The sequence below is a fragment of the Scatophagus argus genome, chromosome 18 (assembly GCF_020382885.2).
Source record: "Scatophagus argus isolate fScaArg1 chromosome 18, fScaArg1.pri, whole genome shotgun sequence".
Taxonomy (NCBI): Eukaryota; Metazoa; Chordata; class Actinopteri; family Scatophagidae; genus Scatophagus; species Scatophagus argus.
In genome coordinates this window covers 3,049,907-3,064,331 of record NC_058510.1, presented here as the reverse complement: position 1 = coordinate 3,064,331, position 14,425 = coordinate 3,049,907, and the positions used below count along the sequence as shown (strand labels likewise).

General features: G+C 43.6%; 1 protein-coding gene across 1 annotated transcript; it reads left to right on the top strand.

Annotated features, from left to right (window-relative positions):
• The first annotated feature begins 11,028 nt into the window (after window positions 1-11,028).
• On the top strand, window positions 11,029-14,269 carry LOC124049868 (beta-1,4-galactosyltransferase 1-like). The gene is made up of 2 exons (XM_046371964.1): window positions 11,029-11,595; window positions 12,388-14,269. Exons 1-2 carry the CDS (start codon window positions 11,185-11,187, stop codon window positions 13,054-13,056), a joined length of 1,080 nt encoding a protein of 359 aa, XP_046227920.1. The 5' UTR covers window positions 11,029-11,184; the 3' UTR covers window positions 13,057-14,269.
• The last annotated feature ends 156 nt before the right edge of the window (window positions 14,270-14,425 follow it).

Here is a 14,425-nt window from a genome sequence, read left to right as displayed (position 1 = left end):
AGCTTTGGGAATCTCGCAGATGAAATGACCTTCATTCTACTTTCTGCAGCCCGATTTTCTCCCAGTTGCGTGTGTCTACCTGAGCTGATGAGGGACGCTCATCAGATGCTGTTGGCACCACTCAGCCTGACAAAAGCAAACACCCTGTTGATGTGCTGCACCGGAGCAGCAGGGAGGCGGCTGGAGTGCAGGACTCTGACACCAGAAACCACAACCGGGTCCGGACCCTGGTCTGTGGTTAGGTTTGGACAATAAAGGCACCTTGGTTAGGGAAACATCTTTGTTTCAGTTAAATGTTCCGGAGAACAAATAAAATAATCTGATGTGTTCTGCATCAACATTTTTGTGACTTCCCGCATACATAAATTAACTACATTTCATCATTACGTAAATTACGTAATTGGCTGGCATTACGTTTCCATCCTAAACACATTTGCTGGTGCTAATCAGGTGTTTGTAAACCTGATTTCTAGAGCGCAGCTTGATGAACACATGCATCGCGGCTTCGCTGCGCTGAGCAGGAACCGCAGGTGTGGCACACCTCCCAAAGTGCTGCAGCTGTTTGAAAACTGTCCAATTACACTGTACGAGCCATGAAGAAAAGCCTTTCAAATTCTGCCCAGACCTTCCTGCCACATGAGCTCACACTGACGCTCTCTCTTTAAACATACCACACAAGGTCCTGCAGAAAAATACACAACTCTTGCGCTGCGGCCTTTATTTTACAGCACGACCGCACCTGCGGTCACCATTTGAACGCAGACATATGCTGCACCGTAACACAGGACAAAACCAGCAGAGAAAGAAGCTCACCGTCCCCGTCACAGCTCAACACAAGAAAGCAAATGTGAACAAGAGTGGCCGAGTGGGCCTGTACGCCATGTCACAAGCGGTACTGTGACAAACAACTTCATACACTGATGCTCCACACCTGAACAGTCAGCACAGTCCACAGACACCTCGGGACTATTTCTACTTAGCGAATAAAGCCCATAAAATAACTTCTGCCGGGGTTCCTTACCTTGTAGAAGTGATGGAGTCTGGCGGGATGTTCCTCTCAGGTCGGTAAATCCACCTGGCGGTGTTTGCTGTCGGGCTTCTTGTGCGGCGCCAGCGGAAGCGTCACACATCCACGCAGTTTGAGACACTTTGACGCATGTGTCCGTTTTATTTTCCTCCTTTTCGTTTTGTTGTGTTCTTCATTCTCCTCCATATAACGACAGAATATTCTCCTCTTGTCCTCCATGATGACAGTAGCCAACACCGTCCAGCTGGTGGCCAAACTCTGACTCCTTGCGTGACCTTTAACCTCAAGACAAAACTGAACTTTTTAAGAGTAACCCTAGAACACTAACGTCGGGTGATTTTCACCCACACAATTTTGAAGTGATCGAATTTTACAACCAAATGAAGGGATGTGTTGATACTTTCAACCAAATGTGTGCTCAGTACAGCTGTGAAAGAAAAACCAAGAGGTGGCCACTGTGTGTCCTATATGGCATGATGAACGCTGGTGTGATAAACTGTATTTTATCCGAGATATTATATCGGGTAAAATATACCCAACGTTAGTGATGGTGTTACTAATTTTAACGTTAGTGTTCTAGGGTTAATGCACGGGGGAAAAATATTTATTTATTTTTATTTAATTATAATTGTAATTTAGCATTAGTTTTATATTAATCATAGCATTAAATCATTAACTTTCCATCCAGGCTTTTTCTGTCATGAACTCAAAATGTCACATAAATTAATCGTCGCAGACACAAAGCTGGACAAAACAGATACAGATATAGATAATGCTGAACTGTCTGAGCTCTGAAGACTATTTCTTGGCCAAGACCAGATGCCAGGCAACCGACAGAAACTTTACTGGACCTTTCCTTGAAATGATGTTAAATTGTGAGCGCTTTCGGTCTTCTTCTCCAGCTCTTGGCAAGAAAGCCCGACTATCTATTTAGTGCAACCACATGAACCGCTCTGACTCTGAGACTTTGGCCTAAAGAGTATTCCTTCTACTAAAATGCTCCACATGTATTTTAAGGCCGTGAAGAACATGAAAGGAACAATCCTCACAGGCTTCAAACCCAGAACCTTCTTGCTGTGTGAGGCAGCATTATTGTGTAGCCGCTGTGATTTCCAGTGCAGTTATTGTAATATTAGTTCAGTTTCATTTTTGAGGAACACCCGAAATGAGATTTTGGAAAACTAACTTGAGAAGATTTGGTATTTCCATTCAGAAGCATTTATTCATCTGAGCAAAGCAAATGAATCCTCCTTTGACTATTGTATTTAGGGCTGTCTTCAAATTCTGTCTTTGATTACAATGAATTTTAATGTATCTTGTGATGAGAAAAAGATCTGAGCCATGTTATTTGTACATGCTGGCATAAAGTCAACAGCAACTATTATATCAAATTCCCAGTGAATGACAGCGTTGCTGAATAGATATTCTCATTCAGCAGGAGAGAATAGGGAGGACGGCGTTTTCAAAAGGTGGCAGGCGAATAAATGAGCACGGAAGTCTATCTACCTGCGATAGAAAAGGTCTGCATTAATGAAGAGGGAAATGAGTGAACGAGTGCGTGAGTGAGCGAGACAGCTATACTGTGTGGGTGTTCGAGGTGTGACTGAGCGAACAAGTGAGGGAGAGTGAGCCTCTACAGAGTAACCTATCAGGAATGGGAGAAGAACATAGTTAGGCATGAAGACCATACGTCAATGGACCCTAATTGAGCGCTTCTCCTTCTTTCTCCACTTGCTACTGACACATCGCCCCAGGGGCTATTGGGAGAACGCCAGCTTCACGTCGCATAGAAAACGAGAGCGATGGATGATGAGGGGTAGCAGAGGGGTGCTTATCGGGTTTCCTTCCCTGGATTTTCACCCCCAGCCCCTGTGACTTGGGCCTAATGTTTCACCAACTTTTGAAGAACTGAAGTTGCCAGCTCAGCTTTCTCTTAAACATCGCAAATGGTCGTAGCCTGAAGGCTAAAGTGGCAGACTTGAGGCCACAAAACTGCTTGATCAAATAAGAAGACAGGCTGTGGAAACCTGGGGCTGCAGGTGGAAGAGTACTGCTCATGAGCAAGGCACTTAGCCTGATGTTCTAGTAGACCTGGCAAAGACTGTGCACCTCATGTGACTTTAAAATGGAAAAAAAATCGAACCCAAATGGAATTTCATTATTTTTGGGTTGATTTATATGAATGAGTGACACCTGCATTACTTCAAAATCCAAGCTTCACATACACTATATAGACAAAAGTAGTGAGACACCTGACTATTACACCAACAGAGACTTTAATGACATCGTATTCTAAACACACAGACAGCTTTGCAGCTCTAACAGCTTCCACTCTTCTGTGAAGGCTTTCCACAACATGTTGGAGTGTTTCTGTGGGAATTTGTGCCCATTCATGCAGTAGAGCATTTGTGAGGTCACACACTGATGTTGGACCAAAAGGCCTGGCTCACAATCTCCGTTCCAGTTCATCCCAAAGGTGTTGGATGGGGTTGAGGTCAGGGCTCTGTGTGGGCCAGTCAAGTTCTTCCACACCAAACTCATCCAACCATGTCTTTATGGAGCTTTGCTTTGTGACAGCTGTCAACAAACTGTTGCCACAAAGGTGGAAGCATAGCATTGTCCAAAATGTCTTTGTATGCTGAAGCATTAAGGTTTGCCTTCACTGGAAGTCAGAGGCTGAGGCCAACCCCTGAGAAACAGCCCCGTACCACACCTGAATTTAGCAATAATGTGATCTGTCCCAATACCTTTGTCTACACGATGTATTTTCCCAATTCACTCTCTAATAACTGTTGTCATCTCCTCTGTTGTGGTAAGCATTCCCTCCTTCCTGAGGCCTTTCATGTTGTTATAAGGGATAAGGTCAAATGTTCATGTCCAAATATTCCTCTGCTAGTTCCTTACTGGTCAGACCACCAGTGAAGATAAATACAACCCTTGAGCCCACTAATGTGGCATGACTTGCTTAAGGTAACCAAAATAGATTTTAACTGGATTTTCCCACTTCTGCTGCACTTCTGACAAACCAAGATGACCTGATGATCTGACATCTAGTTCTTCTACATAAAACATTTTATGCTTAGGTTTATACCAAATCAACCACACGCCAGGTGTGAACTACAGCATAAAACTACATGGTAATTTCTTTGGTTTTACAAAGAGAGTGGAAGTAAACTGGAAAAATTTGAACGAGAATATTAGGTGTCAGCAGGATCTCATCTCTTTAATTCTCTTTAATGGATTCGGGGTTAATTTAAACATTTAACACAGCTGAGAACTTTGTTTCGTGCTGTAAACTTGAGAAGCAGATTTCATAAGCAGCGTGGGAAAAGAGCTTTTTAATTAATTTTTTTTCAATACAAATTCAAATAACTTTGATGCATTTCTGTCATTTTGCACCCATGGAAGAAAAGCTTTGGAATACAAATGCTGAATATATCAAAAAACAGATTTTGTCAGACCATTTGGGCAATGAGAAGCAGGTGGAGTGCAGAGTAAGGCTGAGAGGTGTGTGCACACATACACACTCACACAGTCTCACACACACACACACACACACACACACACCAATGGCTTTGTTCCCCCGGGTAGACCATGGAGCCGTCAAAACCACTCTGATTCTGAATTAGCTCTGATTGGCTGTCATTGCAGTGAGTCCCACACAGCTGAGACCACTCAAAACCGCGCACACACACACACACACACACACACACACACACACACACACTTTTATGGTCTGGGCATCATGTTTCACTAAACTGCTGAGTTCTCTAGGCTGTAACTAGGGCTGTTTTAAGAGCTGTGGTTTAGTGTGTGTGTGTGTGTGTGTGTGTGTAAATCCACTTTTGCTATGTATTCAGATTTTCAGATGGTAGGAAGAATTTTGTTCTGCCTATAGGAAGATTTGGACCTTCTCAAGGGCATGAACTCAGCCAAAAATACTTGACATTTTGACTTTTCAAGCTACAGAATCTACAGATGTATATATACTTTGTTAAATAATGCTTTTCCATCACAGAGTTGGTATTGTTATTCTATTCTTGTCGCTATTGTGGTCTCTGTCACGTATGACTGAAAAGACCAACAGTATTTACGATAATTTTAGAATCAAATAGGTTGCGTCCACATGAGGACAAACTGAGTGTGAGAAAAGTCTGGTATTTTCAGAGTTCAGCAGCATCTACGTGTATGTGGTGTTCTACGTTATTCAGTCATATGGCACTGGAGAACTGATTAAACCTACAACAATCGCTCTCTGTATCACGCCACAGAGTTCATACAGTGAATAAATAAATTGTGGATCAGTTGTATAAACTCCTCAACAAAAAGCAAAACACATGTTTCAACATTCCAGTCATCTATTTAATTAAGAAATTGCACAGGTTTTGCATAAATGTCGCTCTGACACCACAAGCATGCATGCTAAGTAAATTGTGGGTCCAAAAAAAGCAGACCCGCCCACTTCCAAAGGGATACCACAGTGCCAGCAGAGACTTGTGTGGCTAAATCAGCAGGGGTTTACCAGCTGGCTCAGTTTGGGCCATCAGACCTGCTTCTCTGGGTACAAATATGTTTCAGTAAGCATCATTCTTGCTCTGAAACTTAAGTTGGTGGGAGCAGCAAAAATAAGCAAAAGAGAAAGCAGGAGGAGATGAAAAAAAGACACAGCGAGAGAGAGAGGGGGAATTCTATTAAAAATTTCAAACCAAAGCTAGATTCCTCCTAAAGAGGCCTCGGGATCAGATTTCTCTTCAAACAGCAGCCCATTTACCTAGAAGTGTGCGGTTGAGAACAGAAAGCCGAATTCCCTCACATGTGCTGTAACGTGCGCACACATTAGTACACATGGCTGCATGTAATATGTGTGTACAGTATATACTGTATGTGTTTGGGGGGATGTACAGAATCCTACACATATAGGCATGCAAAATGTCTGTAATCTCAGATAGGCTTCCAGTACAGTGTGGCTCACATGCACATTCTTTACCGGTGATACACGAGCACCCTCTAGTGGCTCTAAACAGGACTACACTCATGATATCTACAGGCGTTAAACTGCATGTTCTCCTCCCATTAAATAACCCAAATAACAAACAACAATGTGTGTGTATACCAGTGGTTTGGTCTCTGTAATTCTACACCTCTGTTTGCACCTAATGTTTCACAAATATTTTAAAGTAATCAACTGTTGACACTCATTTACTCCATGTGAGTGAATAGTTTCTCCTTACTTATTATCAGAATCAGAATCAGAATCAGAATTCTTTATTTGTCACATGTGGATGTGCATCCACAGTGAAATGAAAAAAACAACACTCCTTTTAACAACTGTGCAAAAATACAAGAGAATAGAATAAAATAAAAAATAAAGAATGAAGAATAAAAATATAAAAATAAAGTAAAGATAGAGATCTAACCTCAGTGGCAGAGGGAATGTAAATATACATAAATATACATATCGTATACATAGTATACATGTATGCATGTGTGTGTATGGGGGGGTGAGTTAAGTGGGGGAAAGAGAGTTCAGTGTCCTGATGGCCTGGGGGAAGAAACTCTTCCTCAGTCTTTCAGTTTTGGCCATGCGGGACCGGAGACGTTTCCCCGATGGCAGCCACTGAAAGAGTCTATTGTGCGGGTGGTTTGTGTCTTTTAAAATCCTCTGTGCACTGGATGTACACCTGCTGGCATACACCTCTTGCATGGAGGGCAATGCTGTCTTGGTAGTCCGTTCAGCACAGCGGATCACTCTGTGCAGAGCTTTCCTGTCCTGTGCCGTACAGTTGCCATACCAGGCAGTGATGCTCCCAGTGAGCACAGACTGTATGGCTGCAGTGAAGAAGGTTCTCTGCAGCGCTGTGGAGACCCTGAATTTCCTCAGTCGCCTGAGGTAATACAGCCGCTGCCTCGCCTTCTTCACCAGGGTGGAAATGTGGGTGGTCCATGTCAGGTCCTCGGAGATGTGGACGCCGAGGTACCTGTAGCTGCTGACCCTCTCCACCAGTGTCCCATAAATCCTGAGAGGGGTATGATGGCTCCTCTGCTTCTCCCTCCTGAAGTCCACAATCAACTCCTTGGTTTTGTGGACGTTCATGTCTAGATTGTTCATACGACACCATGATGCCAGAGCATCCACCTCCTCCGTGTAGGCCGTTATCCTGTTATTGGAGATCAGACCTACCACCACTGTATCGTCGGCGAACTTTACAATGATGTTGGAGGGGTGCATGGCTTTACAGTCATGGGTGTAGAGGGAGTAAAGCAGAGGACTCAGGACGCATCCTTGGGGGGTGCCGATGTTAAGGGTGCGTGGGCTGGAGGTGTGTTTACCAATCCTCACTACCTGTGACCTGTCAGTCAAAAAGCTCTGGACCCAGGAGCAGAGTGAGGAGTTCAGCCCCAGGTCCCTGAGCTTAGAGACCAGTCTGTGGGGAACTATGGTGTTGAATGCGGAGCTGTAGTCGATGAACAGCAGCCGCACATAGTTCCCCAAACCGCTGTCCAGGTGGGTGAGGGTGGAGTGGAGGACGTGATTGATGGCGTCGTCGGTGCTCCTGTTCGTGCGGTAGGCGAACTGGAGGGGGTCAAAAGAAGCAGGCAATGAAGTACAGATGAAGTCCTTTATCAGTCTTTCGAAGCACTTCATTACCACCGAGGTGAGGGCAACAGGGCGGTAGTCGTTGTTGCAGGCAGGGTTGGGCTTTTTGGGTACGGGGATGATGGTGGAGCGTTTGAAGCAGTCAGGGACAACAGAGTGAGCCAGGGACATATTGAATATAGAGGTGAAGACGGGAGCCAGCTGATCTGCGCATGCCCTCAGTGCACGCCCGGGGATGCCATCAGGGCCAGCAGCTTTCCTGCTGTTCACGCGTCTCAGAGCTGTCCTCACGTTGTGCTCTGAGACGGACAGCAAGCGGGACTCACCGGAGTTACTGCCAGGCTCCTCCGCGTAAGCATTAGCCGCGGCGCTAGCGGTGTTGTAGCGTGCGAAGAAAGAGTTCAGCTCCTCCGCTATCGCAGGATCCGCTGCAGCCGGTGAATCCTTCCGTCCTCTATAGTCAGTGATGGTCCGAAGTCCCTGCCACATCCGTCTGCTGTCCCGGTCGCCCAGTGTAGCCTCCACTCTGTCCTTGTACCGCCGCTTCGCCGTCCTCACCTTCCGCCGGAGCTCGTAGGACGCTGCCTTGTACGGGACCATGTCGCCGGAGATGAGTCCTTCATTGTAGGCAGTGGTTCGAGCCTTCAGAGCCTCACGAATAGTTTTATCGACCCACGGTTTCTGATTAGGAAAAACCTTCACAGTCACCACGGGAACGATATCATCTATAAGCTTAACAATGAAGTCCGTCACCACTTCCGTAAACAAACTGACGTCATCTCCGGAGCTCCTCTCAAACATGTCCCAGTCCACGTCACTCAGCGCGTCCTGCAGCATGGCCTCTGATTGGTCGGTCCAGCGCCTGACCTCCCTCGTTGCCGGAGCAACCGCCCTTAGCTTCTGTTTATACTCTGGCATGAGGAAGATGGCGGCGTGGTCCGCTTTACCAAAAGCCGGTAGTGCTGTGGCTTTGTAGCTGTCTTTATGGAGAGTGTAGCAGTGGTCCAACGTGTTAACACCCCGGGTTGGGCATGTCACATGTTGGAAAAAGTTCGGCATAACCTTTGTCAGGTTCGCCTTGTTGAAGTCCCCTGCCACTATGAGGGCAGTGTCCGGGTGTTTGCTGTGGTGTTTGCTAATGATATCGTGTAGTGAAGCCAGAGCAGTGTCCGTATCCGCATGTGGTGGGATGTAGACAGCAACAATGGCGGCTGAAGTGAACTCCCTGGGCAGGTAGAAGGGCCGACAGAGAATCGCCAGATGTTCCAGATGCGGCGAGCAGGAACGGGACAGAACTGATATGTTCCTCGGGTCACACCAGTTGTTGTTGGTCATGAAGCATACGCCACCCCCTTTACTTTTACCAGAGTCCTTGGTCCTATCCATACGAAACACGGAGAACGTATCGTCAGTAAGAACGGCGTGGTCTGGCACAGCGGGGGTCAGCCATGTTGTATTATCCTGTCTTTCAACCACAAACCGCTAATGAAATATCTGAGGCTGGAAAAGTACTCATATATTATTCTTCTTTTTCAGGAGTAAAAAAGTTCAGCTTTAATGGTTGCTAATAGAATACTTTTAGACAGAATTATGATTTAAGCAAACATTTAACATCTCAGTTGGCACTTCAGGCTATTTTTCAGCCCTGAGAACTCAAGTTCAGTTGAGCGCCAACGTCAACATATTAACCATGTATATCACATAACCAAAGCAGTAATGAAAACAAAAAGGAATCCCCATGGTGAACATGATGAACCATAGTAAATGGACAAAGGAACATCTCCATCAAAGTCCTGGGAAAATGTCAGGGAATGTGGGAACATTTGCTTATTTCTTAACCCTTCCTCCCACTGCAGTGTCAGCAACACTGTCATGGCTTACATAACTATAGTTAGCTGCTGGATAGAGTTTGTGGGAATAAACTGCAATAAAACCTTCATTTGGAAAGGTTTATCTTTATGGTGATGAAGAAAATCATCCTTTGTTGTACAGAGAGGGACATTTGTTTTTATTTCATTACAGTTAGTAAAACAGAAAAATGCAGCCTGAGAAAACAAGCCAGTCAGTCGGCACGGTGGTTGTAAGCTCGCACAGATGACACCAGACTGCCTTCATTTCAGCTGTCTTTCCACCACACAAGCAGCACTCACTAAACTGAACACAAAGCTCTTTTAAGAAGCTCTTTTTCTTTTTCTGTTTTTCTTTTTTTTGGCAAAACCTACCAAAGGCACTAATTTTAGTTTCAGCAACTAGTGTTTTTCATGTCGACCAGAGCAATGCAACAGCATTTAAAATGACAAGTTGGTTAAAAAAACAAAAACAGAAAATCCAGTCCACACTTAAAAACCACCTGCATTTCTGAGGCCAACACGAAGGCCTCTTAAACGTGATTACTCTGCTTTCAGAGGGCTTGCTCGACTTTCGATCTGTAAACTTGCTGTGACTTGATTAGAGTACCACTAGGGGTCGCTGTTTGAGAGGTTTAACATCAACCTGGGGTACATTTAGTTTAAATGAGGTCATGAGTTTAGTCTGTCATGGATGAATCTTGTGGTGGATGATGTTAAGGTAACATGATTGTGCTGAGTTTACCTGTGGCTTAGGTGGGCCTGTATTTTGTTATGTATAGTTTGTGTGTTTGGGTTATTGGCCCCCAAGAGCCAAATTCAAGACGGGATATATGCTAACACAGAAATCTGTCCCATTTCACAGTTATACCTGATAAGGTCTAGCTGGGAGCAAAGTGAATCTGGGTGTGACCAGTGTAAGTAATACCCTCCCATTTGTCTCCATTCACAAAGAAAGCTGCACAGTTTCTAAGGCGTAGTCCTCCCTGGACACAGCATTTCAACAAGATGAGCTGCAACACAGACTACACATGCACGTCTTCATGTCCCAAGTGTCAGTAGCTGGCATGTATTCCAAATTTACTGTGAAGGATCAGTCTGAGGACGACTGAGAGCTGATCTCTGAGGACTGGCTGTGGATCACCTCCAGGTCTGTCAGCTTTTACACTCAGGAAATTCAGCAAGCACAGTCACACACCAGAAGAGGGCCCCATTTGTCAACATACAGGAAGTATCATTATTGCTCTTTTATTTATACTAGTAAAATTGTATTTTTCAAAAACAATTAAGTCAGTAATTTGATCAATAATTAAATAGTCAATAATTGAACCTTTTTATCTTAGTACACTAGCTTTGTGCTTTGTTTTGTTTCAAATAAATGTATTAAATGTACTAAAAGTACTTGGTGATAATATACAAATTAAAGTAACTACGATAATATAGCTGTAGATATAAGCAGACACACCAGAATACTCACTAAGTCAGTCACTATATTCTGGATAAAAGGAAACAAATGATATAAAGACACAATTAATTATTAACAACAGGTGTGCGCTCCCACCTGATCAGCTGACTTGAACAAGGAAGTTGCTCATAGAAAATGAAAACCTGTCTGGCTGCTCTCATGGTTGTAACACGTTTGACTTGCTCAGAGAAATGCTGTTGCCAGAGCTGTTCGAGACCTGTTGAGTTTACAGCACTCAGTTTCAGGGATGGCAAAAATGCTGAAAAAACTCTTCAGAGTGTTGTCACTTTTTGCTTTGCTCAGCCTGGCGTGCTTTGTTGTGCTTCTGTTTTACGGCAAACACGGCACTTTAACTTATTTGACTAAACCACACTATGCAGAAGGAGAAAATGACACTCTTGCCAGGATGATTAAACAGCGTGTACAAGAACTGTGGGAACTGAACACCAAAGCTACAGAAGACAAGCAGGCAGTGACACAGACCACAGCTCCTCAGGTCAAGACTTTGGAGCCCTGTCCAGACCCCCCTCCAAAGCTTGTGGGTCCACTCCGTGTGGAGTTTAATTTTGATCGGACTTTGGATGAAGTGAGAAAGGAAGTCAGTTTTCTTCAGGAGGGAGGAAGGCACAAGCCAGAAGACTGTGTCGCCTCACAGAAGGTAGGTGAAGAAGACAAATAAAATACATGAGTCGTGAAAGTATATTTAAAAAAAAGTAACAGAGTTTGCATGATTTTAGATATTTGGAATCTAATTTGAAAACTAGCGCTGAAAGTTATGTGAACAATATCATATAAACTCTGCTACTGTTTGTATAACCTGTCAGAAAAGTCATTAATCATCCCGGTACAGAAACAGGCAGTCATGAAATGTAATAAAGCACACTAACTCAAGGATACGACTTCAGGTACTTATATTTCACTTGAATATTTCCTTTTAATGATACTTTATGCTTCTGTTCCACTCAGAGAGAAAGAGTGTATTTTCCCCTCCACTGCATTTGTCGGAAAGTTTCACTTTCTTTTCAGATTAAAACTCATTTTTCACGGCCTTCCTGACCAGTGAAAACCATGTATCTCCAAATGTGGTGATTTTGATTTGTTTGTGATAAACGTAAAGATTTGTTTTATGTGAAAACAGAGCAGCTTTTCCGAGCTCATGAAACTTTTCCGAGATCTGTTTCTCACAGGATGTAAAAGCTCACAGTCTTTGATGATTTGTACATTAAACTACCCAGCAGTATGTAAAGTAGTTAAAATGAGCTCATCCTGATTTCATATTAATACAGACACATCATGTATAATAGTAAAACATTTTAGTTCACAATGACTACTTTTATTTCTCATATTTCTCTCCAGACTTACTGATATTACACCGTTTAAAGGGCAAAAACACCTTAAAGATTCACTTTGATTTGTGTCCTAGCCAAATGTAATGATTTCATTGGTTTAGGTGGCGATCATCATCCCGTTCCGAAACCGGCATGAGCACCTTAAGCACTGGCTCTACTACCTGCACCCCATACTGCTACGACAGCAGGTGGACTACGGGGTGTATGTCATCAACCAGGATGGAGAGGGGGTCTTCAACCGGGCTAAACTGATGAATGTAGGCTATGTTGAAGCGCTGAAGGAGTACGACTATGACTGTTTCGTCTTCTCTGATGTCGATTTGGTTCCTTTAGATGACCGGAACCTCTACAGGTGCTTCGACAATCCCCGACACCTGGCTGTGGGCATGGACAAATTTAACTTCCATTTACCCTATAATACCTTCTTTGGTGGGGTCTCTTCATTGTCCAAGGACCAGTACTTAAAGATTAATGGCTTCCCTAACACATACTGGGGCTGGGGAGGTGAGGACGACGACATTTACAACCGAATTATCTTCCGTGGAATGTCCATTTCTCGACCTGACTTTGTGACGGGAAGGTACAAGATGGTCAAACACACGAGAGACCAGCACAATGAGGCAAACCCTGCGAATCCTGGAAAACTGGGCCAAACCAAGTGGACCATGGATAAAGATGGGCTCAATACTCTTAATTACACAGTCAAGGCCACTGTGAAGGATAGAATGTACACTTTTATCACTGTGGATATTAACGCCCCGCCAAGCTGAATGAGGATGTGGATCCTGGTTGGTGCTTGCGACATCTGTCTCAAGATACAAAGAAAAAGATTTGGAACTCAACTTATACAGTCTTGGGTGTGTTTAAGGTGTGTGCGTAAGGATCGCGAATGCAATCGTGCGCAAATGTGTGTGTGTGTGTGTAAGTTAAATATAAAGTAACTGTCAACTTAACTTAAGTGCTGGGAATATATGCAGTTTCAGTGATTGACAACCATTCTTTAAAAAAGAATGTGAAATTCATATTTCTCCTTACCCCCACACATATTTCAAACGTACAGCTGTGAAGGCTTTCCACAACATGTTGGAGTGTTTCTGTGGGAATTTGTGCCCATTCATGCAGTAGAGCATTTGTGAGGTCACACACTGATGTTGGACCAAAAGGCCTGGCACAGTCATGCTGGAATAGAAAAGGGCCTTCAACAAACTGTTGCCACAAAGTTGGAAGCATAGCATAGTCCGAAATGTCTTGTGAAAGGAAATCATTAAGATTTCCCTTCACTAGAAGTCAGGGGCCGAGCCCAGCCTCTGAACAATAGCCCCATAAAGAGGTGTGTATGGATACTTTTGTTTATATAGTGTATTTCTTAAATGGAGCAGTGAGACGTTGAGCTTCTCTGTTGATTTCAAACACTGCAATAATCAACAGTCTGCTCACAGATAAGCAAGAGTGGACAAGAATATGGACACAAGAGACGCAAGAGACATTTTACGACTTACTTCCAGGAGATATTTGTGCAGCATTTTATATAGCCAGTGAGGGGGTAAAGGGGTTTTATATTTGTCTCATTTATACAATGGTTTCTAATTTGTCTTCACTGTACAAAAAAATAACTCTTCTCTGCTTGACATTATTGTGACTGTAGGTGCACATCAGCAGCAAGGGTTTCCTTTAAAACAAATTGTAAAAATCCATCGGCTCTGAAGGATATTTAACTACATTATGACAGGATTCCTTAAACTTTCGACTGCCCCGGGGTAAGAATGAAGCTAAAATAATTCTTTTTCACGGATGGGTTTACTGTTATTTGTGTTTGGAATGCAGTATCATTGTACAATTGTACCAGTGGTTTCTGTAGCAATCTTTCAGAAAACATGTTTAAGCTGTTGTAAAGAACAGCAATGAAATGTGTGCTCACTATGATCCAGCACTGTGTGCTTCTCCTCGAAAATCAAAACTTAATTAAACTGCTTTTGCAAGTCAAACTATCATTGCCCATCTCTCTGTATTCAGCAGATCTAATTGTCCTCTTTAGTGGTATAGAAGACAGTGTTTCCCAAGTATCAGATACGATGCTGCTGTTGCTGGGATGTATGAAGTTCTTCAACGCTCATATTAGGCTTCTGTCATAATTGTCCT